We start from the raw sequence: 22,639 nt of genomic DNA, 5'->3' as shown, positions 1-22,639 counted from the left end.
CCTTCAGGGATGGAAAACGTAAGGGTATGCAGTGAAGTCTCCTGGGAAAGAACATGACTGGCTGGCACCCAAGGGCACTCCAAACTGCAATTTCTTTTTCTCAGGTTCCATAAGTACACAACTTTAGCATGCAACTTGTTCCTATGATGTGTACTGGAAGGTTAGAAAAGTTTCTGTAAATAATGGCATACAGTTGAGAGCAAATGTTACTGTGAGGAAATCATCAGTCAATTGTCAAATCTTATTTTTCCTTTATGTCTTAGCTAGAACAGTTGTTCACAAAGGCAAAGGCAAAAGAAATGCTTATTCATTCCCTTCTTTGTCTACTGCTGGGCTCCTCCTTCATTTTCTGATGGTACGCTCTTTAAGTCATTCCATAAAAGATGAAGACTGAATTTGTATTTAAACACATGATATGGCAGATACATTGAATACAGATGCAAAACAAAACACATCCTCTTCTGCCTGAACAGATGACACAACAGCTCTATAACTACCTAACTTTATCAAAGCAAGTGATTTTCATTAGCTTTAGTCTAGGCTGCCTCCTTGTGGTCAATATAACCTACAATCGGTATTATATTGTGACTTGCACCCAGGCAATTTGTTGCTGTGCATTTCAGATTTCCTCCGAGCAAAATCATGTATCAGTTATTACGAAGAAAGTAATCAAAAGATACATGAGATCACTTTAAAAAGTGCCCCTTAATTTGTAAATACCCACCAAGAATACAGTATGAAGTGCAAAGGGTAATATCGAACAATGACTCCCAAATATTTATGACATGATAGAAGACTAATTGGCAAAGTCAGTTTCAATGGGAAGAACTGGTCTTTCAGATCTATTAGCTAAATGTAATATTTAATCAACAAGCAGTTCTGTAAACGATTCTAAATTATCACATTAAGTGTTTAGTCCACAACAAGCTTGATTCAAGTTTTAATTTTACTAAACAGAAGACCATAAATGTTGCTCTAACATCGGACTGGCTATTTTCCCCCCCAGGTGACAACCCAAGCTGTCTTACTGGTAAAGTGGGTTCTTCACCACCAACATGGAAATGATTCATGAAATGAGGCATATTTCACATCACGGACTATCCCCACCCACTTATTTTTCCCAAACGTTCCATTAGATACAGGAATGGTCTAAGGAAAACAAAAACATTTCTTATTTGCTCAATTCCATCCTTACATCCCGCTGTCAAGTTAGTCGCAACCTAACTCAGTGTGACCGTTACACTTAAACGCTCTTGCTGTGCGGTTTTAGAAGATACTGCTTCTTATTTCCCTGTCTCCTTGCCAAATGTACCACAACCCCCAAGACCTCAGACTTCTCGCTATTCCCAGCAGCTGATTTCACCCCATATTTTGAACAGGGCTGGCGGTGTTGGTAGCGACTCTCAAGGCCTCTGCCTTTCAAGCTGTTGGGCCAACATCAGCATGCCCTTATTGCATGCGCTCTTTCCTCCACCTCTGTTTGGTTTCCAGCAATCGATTCTTCGGTGTATGTGTCCCATGGGCTCCTACAAGCCCCTTCACAGTTTGGTGTCTCCTTTCAAGTATAAGTTAGTAGCTGTACATCTGCTGCTGCTGCTGTTCTGTTTGAACCTGTGGCTGCCCCGCCTGCTGCTGCTGCTGCTGCTGCTGTGTGGGCTGGGCCTGCGTTTGAAGGGCATCCGTTTGAGGCACCGCCCTCCAGGTTAAGGGATGCTGTTCCGATATCTGGCTCCCTAACGGAGCGATGGAGTTCACCAGAGTAGTCAGGTTTATAAAATGGGCGACTGACTGGGGGTTTGCCGGCTCAGGCTGCGACTGTATCTGGATATCATTTTGGCGGTTGCCGTGCAACATGGCAGAACCGGTGACTGTATCAAACGTCACAGTGAGGATGGAATTGTCTAGCTGCAACTGGCGCTCGGGAGTAGCCAGGTGGCCCACAGCCACAGGCTGCAGGTTTGTAAACTGGGTTCCAGCTGGTGTAGTGACGGGGGTAACACTAATATTGGTCAGGCCAACAGAGCTAGAAGGGGCTGTGACATTTGGGTCTCCGAGAGTCACCACCACCTGGAAAAAAAGAGAGAGAATTGAAAAATTCAGATTTATCTGTAGTGATCGTTTTTAGAGCAACTGTTAGCACTAGAAATGCATGCTGTGAGGGACAGTCAACTTTGCTACCTCTCTTTTTTGCCTGCCAATGGCATGGTGGGAACGAGTATATCATATAAACCAACCCACACTCTCTGATCATCACCTGAGGACTTCTTCGTGTGTCTCCTCCATGGAGCGGTCTGGAGGTTGGCAACACGAAAACAGGCCTTTTCTAGCTCCAGGAGGCTTAGTTTGGTCAGAATCTAGTATACACTTCCAGAGTTAATGCTAAATACATTAATTCTGGTAAATGAGCCACCATAGCAGCTAGACGACTGTGGAAAATTGTGTCCTGGGTTTTTGGACTCCTCTACCCATGTGGTTCCTGATACTATTAGTTGCAAGATGTGAAATACATTGTCATTACTTTCAGTTCTCCTACCCCACTATAATAGAATAGCTTTCCCTCCAAGCTGGTGGCCACCGGATACTTTGGACTGCAGCTCTCATCAGCCCAGCCTGCATGGCCAGTGGCCACGTCTGATGGGTGCTGTGGTTCCAACCATATGAAGGGCACAAAGTTGGGGAAGGCTGTAGCAGAAGGTCTTCCTTCCACCCCTCATACAATATCTGTTGTTATATTACAGGGTTGAAAGCAAACGGTGATAAATCAGTGCACTTCGTGGATTTAGGTCATACATAGTGGCGCCCACCCTGTGGAACGCCCTCCCATCAGATGTCAAGGAAACAAAAAACTATCTGACTTTTAGAAGACATCTGAAGGCAGCCCTGTTGAGAGAAGTTTTTAATGTTTGATTGAATTTTTAATATCCTGTTGGAAGCCACCCAGAGTGGCTGGAGAAACCCAGCCAGATGGGCGGGGTATAAATGTTGTTGTTGTTGTTGTTGTTGTTGTTGTTGTTGTTAATAATAATAAATTAATTTCCATCAAAGGTGATCACCACTACTGGCAATTCAGGCAATACTTTCAGTCGAGTTCCCCAAATTGAGGGCAAAATTCTCTCAGATTAGAAAAATCTGGATTTCTTTAACTCTGGTATTTCCAGTCATGTGGTGATGGTATTTCTGATCCCCCTCCCATTGCAATATGTTTTGAAATTGAAATTACTTTTCAGAACAAAATACTTCGCTTGTATCTCACCATCAAGCTAAGTTGGTCATAGTTACCTGGGCCAAGAGACGAGCAAGGCTATGGTGACTGCAGGGCAAAACAATACGGCTGCCATAAGTTTGGGGGCTTTGGGGGATTTTTAAATGATTTTTAAAAAACCAAAATAATTCCCCCTTGCCATACATCCAGGTTTTCTCAGACATTTTGCCAATTTCGCGAAAATCCCCCCTGGACACCAAAATGCTGTCTGATTCCCGGACGTGTCTGGGAAAATCCGGACACATGGCAACCCTACAAAATGAAGAGGGGCCCAGGCTACTGGTTGTATCCATTCCTACTGAAGAAAGAAAGTGGTTGCATTGAAGGGTCTAGTGCGGTTGGGGCAAAGTCTATTCCTCCCCAACGTCAACAATGAGGTAATCAGTGTTTGCACCATGAGAGATGTTTGATCTAAATGGTGCCTTAGCAGACGTCCCCAGAACGCAACCTAATATTTGCTCACATAGAAATGAACTTAGCAACTGACACTGACTCTGCATACAGAGGCATAATGAATTTTCAGGGGATTTCAGCCACCAGGGATCTCTTCCTTCCTCTCCCCTACATATTATACTGGTGAGATTTCCACAAATTCTCCTACTGAAAAATTCCATACATACATTAAAATACCTTTTAATATTCCTAGGATATAAAGCCACTTTTTTTTTTGGTAATTATCACCTTCTCCAGATTCCTTGGTAAAGGGCACTCACCTGCTGAATGCTTTGCACAGCTGAATTGGTCTCATCTCCCACATTCCCTGTGAATTCCACTTCTTTCTCTGTGTATTCACTGAAGGCAGAATCCTCAGGCACTTGGGTTTCTTCCTCTTCATCGGGCTTATGCTTTCGTTTATGACCACGTTTATGAGCCTTCATATGCTTGCCTTCCGGTAACTCTCCCGGTTCCAGGGCTAGGTCTGACTGTAAGGGGAGTTTTCAATGAAAGCACAATGTCACTAATTCAACACTTCAACATCAGGAGAAATTCCTGTTCAAAACTGCTGAATTTAAAAAATAAATAAATCAGTAAGTTTGATTTGATCTGTTGAGGACTCAATTGAGACTATGGTTTCCTTTCATGCTACGCGTGTTTATTAGTGCAGCAAAGGCAGGAAGATTTGTGCTGATGTTGTGAATGGTCAGTGTGCTTATTTTGCATAGATTTCTACTACACAGAAATGTCAGGCTGTACCCTTGTTTTTTCCCTCTGTACTGATGTGTATCTGGCAACGTAGGACAACATTTCATGCACCTGGTAAAGTGGGCTTAAGCCCAAGGGTGGGGAACCTTTTCCTGAAGTCTTCTGAGCGCATTCAGCAGAATATGCTTGGAATCTCCCTTCAGACCTTTCCCACTAAATGCAGGAAGGTCCGGGCTGAAGCTGGCACATGTGGGAATACTGGGGGGTGGAGCTGGCACATGGGTACTTTGAATGCCCCCAAAAGGTAACAAAAGCGTTAATATCAGGCTACACTTGCATTTTACCTGTACAATTCCTATAGATGAAGCATCAACAGTTGTGGTTTCTGAGAGCTGATCCAAGTCATCAATTCTAACTGAAAGCACCTGGAAAACAATATTTATATGAAGGAATAACATATTTATAGTAGTATTACCCTGCAATTGTGTATAAGGAACAGTTATGCTTATATGTAACAGGCAGATTGGTTTGTTTTATATTATGTTTTATATCATATATGTATATTACATTTTATACAGCCATTCAAATCTGGCTAGTCACTCTATCAGCTCAACTAAGGCTAGCTACCTTTTGGGTCCTTCTGAATGTTTTCCATTCAAGCTGGTCATTGTATCCACTACATAAGGAACCCTGAACTTGTGTTCCTCATCCCTTTTCTACTTACATTATGCCTTCTAAATGTCAACCTCTGGATTGGGACTGGGCTGTTTTGTTTTTAATCTGTGTGCAGCATTTTAAAGGAACACACCAGTGTTAGTGCTACAAGTTCTGTTTTCTGCCCAAAATAATCAATAAGTGGTGTGTGCTGTATTAAGAACTGGCATTCCTAAGATGTGAAAAGCAAGTGTTGGCAGCCATCACAACAAAGCTGCACAAAAATTAAAAATTCAGAGCAAGGTACCGTAACATGTAAAGGATGCGTCTCCCCAGGAAGTCAGCAAGAATCACAAACTCTTAATCTGTCATCAAACTCACCTCTGGATGTTTTCGCCTCATGTGACGACTCATTGAAGCTCTGGTGGAAACCTTCGTCCCGCAGAGCTGACAACTCTGCGCTTCTACCTTATCGTGAGTTAGCTGAATGTGCTTCTGAAGCATGTACTCTGTGACGTACTTTTTATCACACACTGAGCATGTCCATTGCTTTCCCACTAGTAGTAGCAAGTGAAACAAGAAGTTGAGCATTAATTTTCAAGTAGGGCATCTTAATATTACAACATTTCAACTACGGGCTTTCCATTTTTTAAAGAGATATAAGGTATGGAACCTTGCATAATTGGGAGACACTTACATACTAATTAGGATGGACTGGAAGTTAAAGCAGAGTGATGAGTTCCATGGAAATGTGACACTTGGGCATCTGGGGACAACAATCAGGCTGTATTTGCCTTCTGAGATCAGGGGCTGACAGGATCTGATATTACTAACTTTAGCAAACCTGAACCAATGTGGTTTACTGCAGATGAGGGAATGTGGCTCAACTTCCCCTCAAAGTCTGAATTATGTCAAATAGTTGACATGAGACTTGCTGTCATATGGATGAAACAAAAAGAAGTCTGGTGGCACCTTCAAGACTAACAGGTTTATTATGGCATAAACTTTCATGGACTAGAGACCACCCCATCAGATGTATTAAAGCTTACCCCAAGTCGGCAGATATATGTATACATGGGTTTTGGGGGGCAGGGCAGGGTGGAATAGAAAGCAATGAGATCAGAGGGAACTGAAGTGCACCAAACACAGGCTGTTACAATTATGTTCAAAGGAAGCTTCACAGAGAAGCTCCAGTGTGAAGCCACTGAATTACCAGGAATCAGAAAGTTCAGTTCTTATAAGGTGTGGTCTGATTCAAGATTAACAGGTTTTTAAAAATTCTACTACAGGTGTCAGATCACCAATGCCTTGCATTACATGTTTTGCATTACACCTGTCAGTGTTTTGAAAAAATATAGCAAAGGTTCTGACCTCCTTTGCCTGCTTTGCCTGGTCCTTGGACCCTAGTCGGCACAAAGAGTCCTTGATCAAAAAACTTTGCAGAATGCTGCTTTTGTTATAAAAACTCCTCCAACCATGACCAACACCAAACACAACCAGCTACCAACCAACCCACCAAACTAACATTGACCACTCTATATATACAGGTACAATTAGGTGAGGGGCTACATGAGTCATTGTAGGCCGCTGACTTAGTTCTTTTAGCATTAAAGAAACAGCGGCCAATTTTTAGCCGTGACAACATCATCCACACTGCTTTGTGAATGGTCATTGGAATGATATTGCACACATTTGTTTAATGGAACAGTTTAATGTGTTCTTTTGCACTGCACTTCCCGCTAACCTCAGCACCAAACATCTGCCGCAGATGTGCATTCATAACTGCCAAGTTAGGATAGTGCTCAATGCACCTGATGAAGTCAACTCTAGTCCACAATAATTAGATAACAGATTTGTGAAAGGTGCTAAGAGACTCCAGTGTTTTTGCTGCAACAGACTAATATGGATATGAGACTAATATGGATGTCAGGCAGCTGTTAGTGCTTCAAGGGAAATATATAATTGTAGGCACGTTTCTTACAGTATACCAACCAAGCTACCTTAAAAAACATTTCTGTTTTTCAGCCTTCTATAAAAGAGAGGTTAGATTCAGGGCTATGTATTCTGCATGCCACTGGGGGGTACACTGTAAGTGCAAAATCTAGAGCAGGGTTTCCCAAACTTGGGTCTTTCGCTGTTTCTGGAGTACAACTCCCATCATTCCTAGCTAGCAGGACCAGTGGTCAGGGATGATGGAAACTGTAGTCCCAAAACAGCTGGGGACCCAAGTTTGGGAAACCCTGACCTAGGGTCTTAGCATTTATCTTTGTAAAGGAAATTTTAGAATCAGTGGCATAGAGTTCCAGCCAAACATTACCTGTGTGAATGAGCTTATGGGTCTCCATTGTATTCCTCTCGCTAAACGTCTTCCCACAGAGCTCACACATGAAATCTTTGATTCCTGCTAATTAGAAACTAGGTTAAGTACCAAAATCACCCACAGTTCCTTATGGCAAATGTGAAATTGTGTGCTACAAAAGGAATGGCCAATTAATTGTTCCTTTAGGCCCAAAGTCATGCTGGTGTTTGCTAAGATAAGCAGTGTAGTAAATGCTAAATGGAGAGCAGATTCCAGGCAGCGTGTGCGTGGGGGGGGGGGCTTATTAACTTTTTGGCATTTATGCAGGGCTCCATCTGGTTCCCCAAACTTCTTAACATTTGCACAGAGGTGAAGAACCTGACACCCTCCAGATTTTGCTAGGCTAGAACTCCCACAATCCAGCAGGGTATACAATTTATGAAATGGAACAAATAAGCTTTGGCACAAGTCACGCTGACAGAAGAAGCTGCAACTGGAGACTCTCGCAATCACTTAAGTCTGTGAGTCCCACCTACACCTAGAAAACCTCAAAATTGCACTATTAGTACAGTACAGTTGTACCTTGGTTCTCGAATGCCTTGTGACTCGAAGGTTTTGGCTCCTGAACACTGCAAACCCGGAAGTAAGTGTTCCAGTTTGTGAACGTTTTTTGGAAGCCAAACGTCCGACGCAGCTTCTGATTGTCTGCAAGAAGCTCCTGCAGCCAATCGGAAGCCCGCCTTGGTTATTAAACGTTTTGGAAGTCAAACAGACTTCCGGAATGGATTCCGTTCGAGAACCAAGGTACGACTGTATTCATGAAATCAAGGAGCCCTTAAAAGTAGAAATAAGCAAAATGGAATTTATTGACAAAAGACTACATAGTCACAGTTCTCCTCAGAGCAAAGATTTCAGCTCTTCATTTTGAAAGCACTAAGAGTTTTCCATCTCTTCACATGTTTAAAAAATGCAGGCATCTTCCTCTAGCTTTCTACCTATATTAACCATAAATAGTTATGGACAAAGTTATGTGGGTACATTGTGTGTGTGTGGTTTTTTTTAAGGGGCTAATGGTATTAACCACAGTCAACATCTATATGTGTGCCTGTACACATTTGCACACTCCCACAGGAACCTGGAAATTTGATAAAGGGTCTAGGGCAAGTAAAACTGCAACCTGACACACTCTTCCCCATTGACTCTGCGGCAAATTATCTTGCCCTGTGCAAGGGCTGTGGAGTTCCTCCTCTCCGTGGTGTTCACCTGTGTGCCTTTTGTAGTGCTTCAGCATGTTGACTTTCTGTGCAAACTTCCGATGACACTCCATGCATTCGTACTCCTTTATCCCTTTGTGAAGCTTCATGTGGTGCCGCAAGGCGTGTTTTGTTTTCATGCCTGTAAGGGATAAAGTCAAGGCTTAAACATGGTGGGGAAGCCCTTTCCACACCCTCTGCTCGAGAGGCATGCCAAGGAAAAGACTCTGCACGAGAATGTTCCAAGCCAATGGCCACCTCTAAGGGAACTTGAAGAGAACGCCTGTTCTGTACCAGCTGGCTGAACCATGGTCTGTTTCAGAAAACAATTCACCCAAAAGCTTCAAGAGAGCCGTGAAAAAGGGCAATGAAAGATCTCTGAAAGGCTCTTTATTGGGAATAGTGAGGCTCAGCATGCACGTGTGTGCCAGTTTATTTATTTAAAGAATCCTGTCCATTCAGCTGCTGTCTTTGAAAAGCCTAAGAAGTAATTCTCGACGTTTCAAGGCGGCTCTTGGAATTCAAGTGAAGTGGAAAACCACCACAGAATGGCAAGAGGGCAAAAGGCTGTCCTGTTTAATCCCACTGATGCAAGGCAGGAACATTCACACACTGAATCGTGCCATCCAGACAACATGTGTTATCGCAGAAAGGGGCTTGCAGAGCAAGCAGCTGTAGAAAACACAAGCATGCAAATACTGGGAAGTTACAGGTGTTTTAAATAAGACGGCATCGATACAGGTGTTTGCTTGCTTTAAGTGGGAATTTAAAACCACCCTGCATGTAGGATGGGCTGGGATGCAAATATTTTAAATTATTCACTGATTAAATGAAACACTTAGAAACAAGATCCAACAAAATCAATGGGACTTCCTCTGCAATAAGTCTTAAAGACACTTACGCTTCTTGTTCACAGCCAATTCTGTCATTATTATTAATAACTACATTTGCATCCTATGCTTCCTCCACAAAATTCAGGACAGTGGGCAGAGTTCCCCAGGCCCTTCAGTCCACACAGCCACCCTGTAGGGTAGGGTAGGTTAAGAGATAGTTACTTGCTGGGTGGGGATTTGAACCCACACCCAGTACTCCTATAAGGAGTAAATTTCCTGGTAAATTTCCTGCTACATCTTAGGCACAGTTATAACATCCCTGATTTGTGAGTGTCAGCTTTGTGCAGAAAAGATCCCAGGGTCTGTTCTCTGGAATTTCCACATACAGCTGGCAATGTCCTCTATCTGAAACACTGGAGAATTGCTGGAAGGTAGCGATTGCAGAAAATACTGGGCTAGACAGAGCAATAGTCTGGCTCAGTATAGCATTCACGTCCTTAATGAAGCATGTTCACAACCAATGAAGAAAAAGCCACTACCCACAGTCCTGCAGTGCCACATCACCCAGGCACACATAGGCCCAGAAATAAGATGTGCTTTGCGACAGAGCAACTTCTCATGAAAAATTAAACAAACATTAGGCACCCCAGATTCCTGATCAGTACAGTATAAACGCAAAAAGAATGGTTCCAGTAATTTGAAAGGAATCACTCTGATGATCAAGGTAGATTCATATTCTGAAATAACTATTTTTTTACCATGTACCATTTACTTAGGGATACAAAAGCGGCATTTCATACCTTTGCCACATTCTGCGCACAGATATTCTCGAATATTATCATGGACTCTCATGTGCTCTTTCAGCATGTCCTTCCTTGCAAATGATTTACCGCACTGTTCACAGGCATGATTTTTCACACCTTAAAAATAAAATAAAGCAAATTGCCATTTTAAGGGGACTGGGGTGGGGTGGGGAACGTTAGGTTTTGCGTGCAAGTAAAAATGAAGTCAACCCTTTCAGCGGTCGTCCCTCCCACTCTCAAAATAAAAGGGTTTTACGAACTGGTGTGGAAAGAGATAGAAACAGGGAAAAGATACATGGAAAGCTGTAAAGGAGCCTCTAAAAAGAGTTGTGGAAAGAAGATGCAGATCAAAGAGGCAACAAGGAACAGAAGGAGAGGGGATGAGAGACAGATGGGGAGGGAAGCTATGATCAGCATGACTGAGGCAAATTACAAAAATAAGAGATGCACTGAACTGCACTGAGTCTTGAGGCTACAGAACTGAATGAGAAATGCGTCCTCTCCTAAAGAGAAAGAATATCCCATTTGACTTGTCCACCTGCAAGGCAGAGGTTTCCATGATAACACTAGCAGGCACATCACTCCCCCTTGCCAGGTGGACAGCAAGTGCACAGAGTCAATAGAGAGAAGCCAGGGGAATATGAGAAGATGCGCCCAAAGCACAATGAACTGTAAAATGCTCGGCAAATTGCATTGGTTCTGTAGACTTCATGAGTTGCAGCTAATATAATGATGGACACTTTCTGTACACTGATGAATCCCCCCCCCCCAATCTTCCCACCCTCACAAGAAAAAAACGCTATTTGGGGGCAATTTTTAATGCAGAATTTTCTCAGCACAGAATTAATCCATCACAGTCTATGTTCCCAACAAACAGGTTTCAATTACGATTTTTTTTAAAAAAGCACAAGAAAATATTTGTTATTGAAAGAACAGTAATAAAAGGAGTCTACCTGTATGAATAAGTTTATGCCGTTCTAAATTCCCTATGCTGTTAAAAATCCTTCCACAGATTTCACATGGATGGATATATCTAAAATAGGAAATAAAAATCAGCTAGAGACATCCTTTTTTCTAATTAATTGAAAATCGATTATCTGAAAGGTGTACTTTTATTTGAAGAACAAAATTATCTGAAACAGTTCATTAATAGAGTAACACTACACTTTTGAGGGATGTAGAAAACCAAGTTATATTTGTCTCTCTACCTAGACAATAGTCCCTGCATTAGCTCATGGGTTCAGGAATACAGATTTTCAAATTTCTGTGCATTACAAGTGAACACTTGTAATGTGTTACAAGTGCTTAGGATTTTTATGTTGTGCATGGCTTTACAGTTTTAAAAAAACTTTTCTTGTAAGTATATAAAAAAATACTGTATTGACTTATCCATCTAGAAATATTTAAGTAGCATCACACCTTCTTTTCTTTTTTAAACTACAGTGGCTTGATTTGGACATCATGCTATGGTTTAGTGTTACAAAGGCAGTCAAGCCTTGGGCTTGCATGTTCTCTCACTATTGTGAATCAGCAAGGAGGAGATCAGAAGCTTCCATTTAAGATTAACCACACTATAGCATAATATCCCAACAGTAAACTGTATTAAGAAGTCAGCTTCTTAAATTGTGACTTGAAGTTGGCTTGTTACAGCAAACCATAGTTAAGAATAGCAACAGTTGATCTGGGTTTGACCACAGTTTGCTATGTCATCCAGGCCAAAACTGAATTGAAAGCTTTTACATTATTCCCTTCTGTGTCTCATCTTAATGCTATACTTTGCTTTACTGCTAAGTCCATGCAATGCCCACTGTCTTAGCAGTTTCTTGAGCTGGGCTTTTTCTTTGCAGCTTCTTGCTGTATAGGATATAAACCAGGGCAAATCCAAAGCATGGTCAAGTTGACATACAGGTGAAACTCGGAAAATTAGAATATCGTCGAGAAGTGCATTTATTTTAGTAACGCAATTTAAAAGGTGAATATATGAGATAGATGCATGACATGCAAAGCAAGATATGTCAAGCCTTTATTTGTTGTAATTGTAATTGTCATTAGGCGGGTCAATTATAAATGGAATGTAATTAATGAAATGTAATAGCGATGTTTATTTTTTTTATTGTAACTATTTGTTTTATTACTGTGGAATTTCCAATAGAAAGCATTTGTAAAAATTAAAAATAAAAATAAAAATAATAAGTTGCATTATTGAAATAAATGCACTTTTCCACGATATTCTGATTTTCCGAGTTTCACCTGTATGTGCCCTGGAAATGCTGCCTCTCATCTCCCACCCTTTGCCACACACACAAACCTTGTCTGAAGCAGAACATTGTGCTTCCACACTCATAATATTCTTTCACTAATTACATTCCAGAATTTCCCATCTTCGTTTGCTGCCATGGTCATTATTAACCTGTGAGTATCACACTTCAAAACTGCACCCTCTCCACGGGGTAGAGGGGGGGGGACAGTAGCTGCTGCTTTTGGAGCACATGTGCAAAACTATTCAGTTACTTTTGCAAGGTAAACACACTTTAAGTAGGCCACAGTCCACCATTTCCCTCAGGTCTGTCTCTGACTGATCTTCTTTGCTAAGGCTCCACAACCATTGCTAAGAAATCACTCTCTGCTTGCAGTCCTGCCTCTAATTCATGTGTAGGTTCCACTGAAGTCAATGTATTTTCCCCATGCCCATCTGGCAAGACTGCATCCTTGATTTAGTTTTGTCAGACTTATCTCCTTACTTCTGCACATTGGGGTCTGGCAGGTTCTCCCGATGAATGACCATGTGCGCATGGTAAGTTGCCTTCAAGGCAAAGCGTCTGTTGCAGATGCTACAGCCATAGCCTTTCTCCTTGTGAACTTCCATAATGTGTTTCAGGTACTCTTTTCCTCGGCCAAACGTCAACTGAAGAATGAAAGAACAGTGAATGCACCACACTGGGGAGATGTGGACAACCTTTGGAAATAGTAACCACAAGCTATTGCAGCATTGAAATAAACAACAAGGCTAGCTAATAATCAGACAATATCTGTGTTGATTTCTGCAATGTGGCACTGAAGACTATACCACTGTTTGGTGCGGTTTATATGATGGCTCAGGATCTTTGGTTTCTAAGGGAATAAAAGCCGTTTTCAGCCCAATTTCTGTAAGGGAAGGCACTATTGCTAGTTTGGCTGGGATTAATAGGTCATGCAGGAGATAGCTAAAGACTGCACCTGGGAGGCAGGGAAGCTATAAAGGGGCAAAGATTGCAGATCCAAAGACGCTGAAGGAAAGGTGCAGAGGAGGCAATGGAATAAGATTTTATTTAGCCAGCTAATTTGTTAGCTGTGGACTTCTAGAATTATCAACAAAGAATATGTAAAGGAAATTGGATGCTTGTTTCAGCAAAATTCCACACAAACCTCTGTGGAAGAGGCGAGCTGGAAACCGGACTAATATTATTAACAATTTCAGCCACCTTCCTTCCACAATCAGCCAGACAGCTCCTGTTTATACAAGACAGGCATGAAGTGGCAATGGCCTATCTCACATTTTACATGTAAACAGGCAGGACTTCCTAACATAGCAATAAAGAAAGATGGAGCGGTGTTTTTTTAATAAAAAAACCCAAACGAAATCATGATATCCTTACAGTGATGGAAACCTACTTTCATTTTTTTTCTTTTTAAAGTAAAGTGCTTAACTAACATTGCCTGAAATTAAATGTATTTGAATGACAGATACTGTGTGAATAAGAGAAGAATTCCTCTCTTTTGCCAATACTTGTGGGTTAAGGCCCTTGATTAGCTGAGTCTCAATCAGCCTTCCAGTTTGCAAGGTCTACCTTGATTATTTCAACAGAGGCAGCACATTTTCAAGTGTATGTTCAGATCTCCTGCTGCCACTGAAATGAATGCTATTGACTGCATGTGCAAGAGCTCCATATACACAAACACACCAGAAAAGACACAGAGTTCTGGGTCAGGGAACATAGCTGAACATCTTTTCACTATTTTCAACATTTCTTTTAGCAACCCAACTCTCCCACTCCATTCCCACTGCAAAATGTTTGAAAGGAGTAAAACTACCTGGCACCTTTTGCAGCTATACTTGTGAGGCTCAGAATCCACACTTCCATCTGAGTTTTCATCGTTCTCCTCTGAAGATATTCCGATTTTGCCAATGAACTCTTCTCTCTGGTGGTCATCCATGATTGCTATGTCCTATACAGAGTGGAAGTGCAAACTCAAAATGTTGTCTGACCAAAAAAAAAAACTAAGTAAACACAGCCATCATGTCTCTACCGTATTAAGTCCTCCGAAACAAGGAAAAACAATAGTCTCACTTGTTTCGCAGCTGAATTTACATAAATAACAAACCAGAACTATCCTAATTATGGCTTGTTGTTCTGTTGCCGGTTTTCAGATGACTAAGCTTTGTGCAAAACCACTAAATAGTGAAATATATCGCCTTCTTGCCTATGCCTTGCTGCTTGTTAAGTGTCAAAAACCAAACCTTTCAAAAACTAAATCTGCTAAGATATTACATTCGCTGAATCTTCTGCATGTTCCCTTCAATGATGCTCCCTCTTTCAACAGATGCTAACTATTCTTCATACCTTAGTCGTATTGAATTGACAGAGGATAGGAAAAAAATGGCCCTTTCCCCCGGTCCACTACTGAGCTCCTTTCCGATTCTAAACGTTATTGCAGACTTGCTGCAATATCTTTAAATGGGAATATTATTGCTTAATCTATTGTATCGCTCATAATTCAGTCTTAAGGAAAGCTGAAGCAACCAATGCCACATGGTTGGTCTCATGATTTCCAAATTGGCCTTCAGCCTTTATCGCTTGCTAAACCACTGCTCCTCTTATTTTAATGGTTTCCCAATTCTCCTTGGTAGCTTCTTCATAACCCTACACAGCTCCAGTTCTGAATCACCTCACACTGAGCACTGTCAAGTTTGTTAAACATTGTACCTTAAAATGAACATGAATATGATCTCTGAGCACATCTACTCTGAAGAATTTGCGGCCACAAATCTCACAGGTGTATTTCTTATCTCCATGGGTCAGGAGGTGCTTGTTCATATTGCTCCTACATGAAAATACCTGAAGGGGAAGAAAGATGTTAGCAGGTGAATTCTGTTTTCCTGTCACATGTGAGAGATCTAAAATACCCTTGGTTCATACTTTGAATTAAAGTTAGGTGACATTACTCAAGATTAGAACTTATTCCAGGCATCCCCAAACTTCGGCCCTCCAGATGTTTTGTACTACAATTCCCATCATCCCTGACCACTGTTCCTGTTAGCTAGGGATCATGGGAGTTGTAGGCCAAAACATCTGGAGGGCCGCAGTTTGGGGATGCCTGACTTATTCCCTGACTAAACCAGCTAGAGAACTGCCCAACAATTAAACTTTGAATTCTAATACAGAACTACCCACAAAGTTTTCCAGTTGATCTCTATAACTTCATTTTCAAATCAAAGTTTAAGATTTTATTAAATCTGTTTTCCTATTTTTTTGTCATTTTCACAACACTTTTAATGTGCATTGCACTGTACATTTTATTATGATTGTTTTCATAACAACCTAACGATGACTATTAATTTCCCTTTGAATATTATGAACTAATGCCGAAAAGGGCACGGCAGCCTTGCACCAAGACCATTTCTTGAGAATGTCTCTTAGCAGGGATTTGATTCTAGCAAGTAATCCTATGAATATTTATGTGAGAATAAGCCACATTGAACTACAGTGGTACCTCTGGTTAAGAACTTAATTCATGCTGGAGGTCCGATCTTAACCTGAAACTGTTCTTAACCTGAGGTACCACTTTAGCTTATGGGGCCTCCCGCTGCCGCTGCACAATTTCTGTTCTCATCCTGAAGCAAAGTTCTTAACCTGAGGTACTACTTCCGGGTTAGCGGAGTCTGTAACCTGAAGCGCCTGTAACCCGAGGTACCACTGTAATTAGGATTTATACCCAAATAAACTTGTACAGAATTGCACTGCACATATCTTAACTCTGGGTCCGACACTTTTTTCACTGCCATAATAAGGAGGGTGACTTCCGTTCCATAGTAATAACATCCAACTTAACAACAAAGTTCTTAATAGCCAGCAGCTGACCAAATAAGGTCACAATACCAATGAATGGTTGGATGGATGAACAAGCCACAGGTTAGAACCCAAAGCATTGCATATCTAGTTCTGCATGCCCAAGGGGACTTTGAGTTGGAACTTCTTAAGTAGCAGAACACCATTCCACATGCTGTGTGTGTGTGTGTGTGTGTGGAGCTCAACCTATGGGACTTAACAGCACAATCTCTCACGATTCTTTGACTGTGTCTGTCAGAAGACCACTGGGACCATGCTCATGTGGTAGCTTCCCCTGCTTTGCTTCTCTCTCAACTATCACCCATCAAAAAGCATCCAAGAAAAAGGAAGGAAGGTCACCCAGTTGCTTGTGCAACATTAATCTGTGTGGACTTTGCCGTCTCTGCTAACCTCATGTCAGTTACACAGACTGGAAAAGTTTGCCATAGTTGTATGGATTTTGGGAACTCATTCAGAACACGTTCTGAATTGTTGCGTGTTAAAAGCACGACAAAAAAAATTAATGTGTGAGAGTATGCCTGTGGTTTGAAACAAAAGTTCTACTAATGTAAGTCAATGGAAAATCCTACCTTTCCACAAACAGGGCACCCAGAAGGTTCTTTCTTGTAGCGAACCATGTTCTCTGTGCTGTGCTCAAAGTCCTCTCTTTTCACACGCCTCACTCCTTAAGAGAACAGTTCCCACCAAAAAAAGAACAAAGAAAGAATAAACCAGGTTTCCTACTTCTATGAATAATGCACACCATAATCAATACAGCAATGCATGGAAATGACTGCTTAAGTGCTGCTTAATTTCAGGTTTGCACATAAACAAACATGGGTATTGGGCTGAGAGGTAGCACCTTGGTTGTGCAATGATTTGTGCCTCATGCATGCCATCTATTTTATTTATTTATTAGGCAGGTTGGGCTAAGAAAGGGACTGACCCAAGGCCAAGCCGTGAGTATTTTGGTTGACTGGGAATCTGAACCTGGGTTTCCTGGTCGTAGTCCAACACTCTAACCCCATATTTCCACTGCAAGCACAATGGTTCAGCTATCTAGATGCAACTTAAGGACATACCAGAGTTTTTCATGTAAAAGGGGGGTCATCGTGAATAGCCCTTAAATCTCATCCTGAATAATGAACAATTTAGATCATACTTGTCAGACAGATAGCTACACTTGGATGGTTCAAAGCCTTCTCACCCTCAATTCCAGTGATTCATTACCATGAATGAAGAAAAGAACCAGCCTTAGTGTGCCATCCTTCGAATTTTAAAATGATTGCCATAGGGGAAAGGGAAAAATTATTAAAAGTCCAGGAAGAAGATCCATCACAAATGTACTTACCTTCCAGGTGCCTCCTCTGGTGATCCAACATGACATCCTTCCGGTAGAACAACTTGTTGCAGATCTCGCAAGCAAATTTCTTGTCCCCATGTTTCTTCTTGTGTTTTGAGAGGTTGCTGTTTGTGGAAAAAAACCTGAAGCACATCTCACACTGAAAGGTCTTGTCGTCTGGATGAAAAAGGGGAAGAAGGACAGATTTCGTAAATGCAGTTTTAAAAAACCATTTAGTTGTTTCTAAGAATAAGCTGTGGAATCCAGCTGTGCAACTCAAGCAGGGGCCATCTCTGAAAACCAACAAGCAGCTTCCTCTTGTCTAATCCTACACTACCCGTTTTAAACGCAAGCCCCTGTCTCCAAAAGTAGGGCATTGCTGTGAGAGTGTCTGCTGTAGCTTGTGCCAATGGTATCTGGCATGCCAGTTGCGACACCACTTGGATATTACCAAATAATTGATGCTTATCAATGTAGATGGTTCTGTGCTGAGCCACCTTGGTGGGCCAGTGTGGTGGATCAGCATAGTGATTCCCTACAATAATTTGGATACTGTACCGATACAGCACTCTACCCTGCACACGCATTTGATGGTGATTATGGGAAGCGTTGCAGTTCAGTGGTAGAATATCTGTCTTACATGCAGAAGAATCCAATCCTCAACGTCTCTCGTTATGAATACTTCCTTTTACAGTTTTGCTGATTTTATCTGCATGTTATTGATAGTTTTTACATTTTATTTTATGTATACCAGGTATTTTAAAAGCAGGCTATAGTTTTGTCTGCATAAACAATAAAAACAGAATGTCCAGATGACTTCTATTACTCCCTCCTTACTACAATTCCAGACCATTTCATGTGACTTAGGTAACGTGGTTTGATTATCATCATACCTGTTCTGCAGTTGTGGAATTCTAACGCACTCTCTATCCGAAAAGCTTTTTCACATGTAGCACACTTGTACCTGTATTCATTGTCAACCTGAGGATTAAAAAGTAGAAAACAGAAAAGGAATCACAATAAATATGTCCAAACATATGAAATTCATACTTTTCAAACAATCATTTTCTTTGATTTGTTTCCCCAACAGAGCTGTCACCCCTCCCACAAAAAAAACCCCAGAAAATTTATAGGAGAGGTTTCTATGGTAATTTCTGAGGTTCTTAAGCTTTTGTACAAGTAAAGGCACCAGATTTTTCTACAAACAAATAACTACAGGTAGGAGAAGGCCCATTCTGAGATCTGCAGACCTTGCCTACCTATCATGGTGTGTAACCCATTTTCATCGCACAATGGCTTGCTGATGGAGACCCATACAAACCTCATTCCTACTGTGCTTGTATGAAACATGCTGCTTCAAACTCTCTTTTCGACTGAAAAGCTTGGCACATTCTTCACACTTAAACAATTTGTCACCTAAGGGATCAATCACAAGAAGACAGAGTTAAGTCACCTGCTTATCCAACTAAACTGCTACTCTAATAGGTGAAAATCTGCAGCCCATCTTCTTAGGTACTGCTTCAACATCCCATCATATAAAACTTCTTTTAATTTTGTTTTTCTGCTAGATTGGAGAACTCTCTTCGACTGCAGCCATGAGTTGTGGGAGCTCTGAAAACAAAACCAGGTGACCCCCCACCTGCACCCACCATGAGAGCGGATGTGCCTGCTGAGATTGCTGCTGTTCTGGAACATCTTGCTGCAGATGTTACACTGATAGACGCGCTTGTGTTCCCCAAGTTGCTTGATCATCTTGCGCCGCATCCCATGTCGGCTGGAGAGGAGCAAGCTCCTCTTGAGGGACATGGAGCTTTGATGGTGAGAAAACCTGCCAGATTGGAAAGAAAGAGGCAGGTAACAACGAAGCAGTTCACTGTGTTGCACAAACACCACCTCAGCGTCCTGTTACTATTTATCATATCTCTTATCTGTGCTCTTCTCGTACAGTCAGCCTACTGTAGGATTCATTTATTAGCAACCCTTTGGAACAGGACAGGGTGCTGGCATAGTCCTCTCACTGGCCAGCATCCTATAGCAGGAGCTCCCTACATATGAAGCTCCTCTCTGCTGTGTTAGCTTTCCATGGGGGCTCTTTCAAAGAGATGATCTGCCATACACTCTAGAAGCAATATTGTCTCAGGACTGAAATACCTCAAGGACCACCTCTCCCCCATATGAACTACCACTGTGTACATTTGCTCAAGGGAATTATCTAAAATAAAACCAATTACCGTACAGTGGAACCTCGGTTTACGAACACCTCGATTTACGAACTTTCGGTTTACGAACTATCCTAACCCGGAAGTTAGTAAACCGAGGTGTCCGAGGCCTACTGAGCGTCCGATGCCTTCGGGGAGGCCGGGCCTTCGCTCGGATGCCTCCCGGCCTCTGCGAAGGCATCGGAGCAAAGGCCCTGCTGCTTTAGGGGGTGTTTTTCCTCGTCTAGAACGGATTAATCAACTTCCCATTACTTTCAATGGGAAAGTTCGCTTCGGTTTATGAACACTTCGGTTTATGAACAGACTTCTGGAACCAATTGTGTTCGTAAACTGAGGTTCCACTGTATTTTTCAGTGTATAAGACACCCCCGTGCATAAGACCTTCCCTATTCTGGGGGACTCAACATTAAGAAAATGGGGGGAGATTGCCCTGTGTATAAGACGACCGCCCCCCTTTTAACATTATTTATTAGTAAAAAAACCTAGGCTTATACACAGAAAAGTACGGTATCATCGTTAGGGTACAAAATTTCACCATGGGTCTATTATCACAGACTGAATTGGATTTTTATATTTTCCTTCAAATAAGCAGAGTTTTGGTCTGCTTATGTTAGTGCAAATGATCACTTTTTAATCATGTTTCATTATGTCCAAGATAATAAAGGTGTTCCGGTGGGATCAGAATTGCTGGGAGTGGAAGGTCACGTATGGTTAGGATTCCTGTTTTTTCCTTTAACCCCATATACCTTCTGAATATCTACTCCAAAAGGTTGTGGAACCCGTAGAACAGTATGGGAGGGAAGGGATGGCTAGAGAGAAGATAGAGAAAATCACCAAACCCTCCTCTAGCTGGAATTCCTGCTGAATGTGAGTCATGTCTACAAACAGAAGGAGCCTTTCCATTCATGGAAGAGCAAGATTAGATTCAAATGGAAAAGTAAAACTGGATTCAGCATTTTAGCATTTGCCTTTTCTGGAGGGACTTACTTCGATATAGAATTCCTACTGTTTGCAGTACTGGGTATCTTCGCTAACACCACCTCCATAAACCTTGCTTCTTCTGTAGGAGGAAGAGCTATGTCATCAGGTGGAATCTCCGTTATAATTTCAGCAACATGTTCCTCTGTCAAATGAATTCATTGTTATCAGGAAAGGCCTATCAGTTATGAACTCTTAATATACAACCATACAAGACACTGAGCTTAATGGTTCGTGCACACCCTAGTTAAGCCAAAGACAATGACTAGGGCAACAGTTCGGCCACATCTGGAAAGCCAAAAGTTTCCCACACCTGCCTCAGAGAGCCAGAGTTAGACAGGGAAGGCAATACCGGACTAGATGGCTCAGTACAAGGCACTTCAATATGCTCATGTGCTGTGATACACCACTTCTTAATAAATTTAGCTCCCCAAGGCAAATATGTCATAAAATGTAAAATTCAGCTTCTTCATGCCCTCTGCCTGTTAAACAAAGTGGCTGGTAATGCAAAGTAATTCGCTTAGGGCAGTATTGGCCAAAGGCCCTCCAGCAGTTTTTGGACTACAACTCCCATCATCCCTAGCTAACAGGACCAGTGGCCAGGGATGGTGGGAATTGTAGTCCCATTGGCCTAATTAGACCCACCTGCGAGGCTATTTTGGCCACATCATAACCACCTATATCATATATGATGTCAGGTGTAGGACAGGTAAAAACTTGCTTCAGCTGCAGATGCCACCAATTAGCCTATAAAGCCCCATATGAATTGCTGGGGAGGTAGCACTTTGAAGGGAGTCCTGCATGCAAAAAGCTCACCAGATGCTACTGTGACTGGATTCACATGACAGGTGGGCAGCTAGGCCTACCTATCAAGCATGGCCTGAGGGTGGGGGGAAACACGACCATCTGGCCCACTGGGTGAAAAGTTTTCCCCACCCCTGAAATGAAGTATCACTGATAGCTACTTTTAGTAGTTTCTGGGCTCACCAGAAGAGTCTTTATTGTCCACAATCACAATGGGAGTTTCTGGTCTTGCCACTTTGGGCTTCCTGCCCCTTCGTGGTTTTCTTTTCCCTTCCACTGAGGTGTTGGCACTTTCACGGGCTACGGGCTGGTCTGCAGGGGGGGCCTCCATAACCTTTTCTGGAACTGCATCATTTTGGTTGCTCTGTGGAGCTCCTTTGGCTTGCTCCAAGTGACTCCGGCGATGCTCTGCAAGGGAAGAGCGATGAGACAAAAAGCAGTGAAAGGCCTTCCCTTCATTTACATTGAATGCCACCTAAAGTCAACAATATTCCAAACCCAACCTCTGTACAAAGTTGTGACAAGACTGCTGTTGCAGACAGTCTACTAATATTCAACGCCATGGGTAGGCAAACTAAGGCCCGGGGCCCAGATCCAGCCCAATTGCCTTCTAAATCCGGCTGCGGAAGGTCCGGGAATCAGCATGTTTTTACATGAGTAGAATGTGTGCTTTTATTTAAAATGCATCTCTGGGTTATTTGTGGGGCATAGGAATTCGTTCATTTTTTTTCTTTTCAAAATATAGTCCGCCCCCCCACAAGGTCTGAGGGACAGTGGACTGGCCTCCTGCTGAAAACGTTTGCTGACCCCTGTTCAACACAGTCAATGGGCAATATCCAGCTGTTGTGCCCCATTTACAGAATGGACTTCCACCAGTACAAATGGAGCTTATCCTTCCTCCCCTATGGAGAAGATTAGGATAACACAGAATGCTGAAGGTGACAGGGAAGGAGGGGAATCTAT

General features: G+C 42.1%; 1 protein-coding gene across 4 annotated transcripts in view; it reads right to left on the bottom strand.

Annotated features, from left to right (window-relative positions):
* Positions 1 to 1,001: 1,001 nt before the first annotated feature.
* The window catches only part of PRDM15 (PR/SET domain 15), a 40,719-nt gene continuing 19,081 nt past the window's right edge, over positions 1,002 to 22,639 (bottom strand). For 3 of the 4 annotated variants that reach the window (XM_035115206.2, XM_035115205.2, XM_060273560.1), the window contains 18 exons: positions 21,860 to 22,084; positions 20,882 to 21,017; positions 19,325 to 19,503; positions 18,997 to 19,091; positions 18,569 to 18,656; positions 17,685 to 17,852; positions 16,924 to 17,018; positions 15,212 to 15,343; positions 14,319 to 14,453; positions 12,989 to 13,152; positions 11,201 to 11,280; positions 10,245 to 10,364; positions 8,622 to 8,753; positions 7,377 to 7,463; positions 5,441 to 5,616; positions 4,750 to 4,830; positions 3,976 to 4,185; positions 1,002 to 2,067 (listed from right to left, as the gene is read on the bottom strand). In XM_035115206.2, coding sequence (XP_034971097.1) covers positions 1,570 to 2,067; positions 3,976 to 4,185; positions 4,750 to 4,830; positions 5,441 to 5,616; positions 7,377 to 7,463; positions 8,622 to 8,753; positions 10,245 to 10,364; positions 11,201 to 11,280; positions 12,989 to 13,152; positions 14,319 to 14,453; positions 15,212 to 15,343; positions 16,924 to 17,018; positions 17,685 to 17,852; positions 18,569 to 18,656; positions 18,997 to 19,091; positions 19,325 to 19,503; positions 20,882 to 21,017; positions 21,860 to 22,084 — 2,801 coding nt within the window. In that variant the 3' untranslated portion in view covers positions 1,002 to 1,569. The remainder of the gene's footprint in view (positions 2,068 to 3,975; positions 4,186 to 4,749; positions 4,831 to 5,440; positions 5,617 to 7,376; positions 7,464 to 8,621; positions 8,754 to 10,244; positions 10,365 to 11,200; positions 11,281 to 12,988; positions 13,153 to 14,318; positions 14,454 to 15,211; positions 15,344 to 16,923; positions 17,019 to 17,684; positions 17,853 to 18,568; positions 18,657 to 18,996; positions 19,092 to 19,324; positions 19,504 to 20,881; positions 21,018 to 21,859; positions 22,085 to 22,639) is intronic. The other variant, XM_060273559.1, reaches the window with a different exon arrangement.

The sequence above is a fragment of the Zootoca vivipara genome, chromosome 4 (assembly GCF_963506605.1).
Source record: "Zootoca vivipara chromosome 4, rZooViv1.1, whole genome shotgun sequence".
NCBI lineage: Eukaryota > Metazoa > Chordata > Lepidosauria > Squamata > Lacertidae > Zootoca > Zootoca vivipara.
Note: the sequence above shows the minus strand (reverse complement) of the source record. Positions and strands in the feature narration are given on the sequence as shown.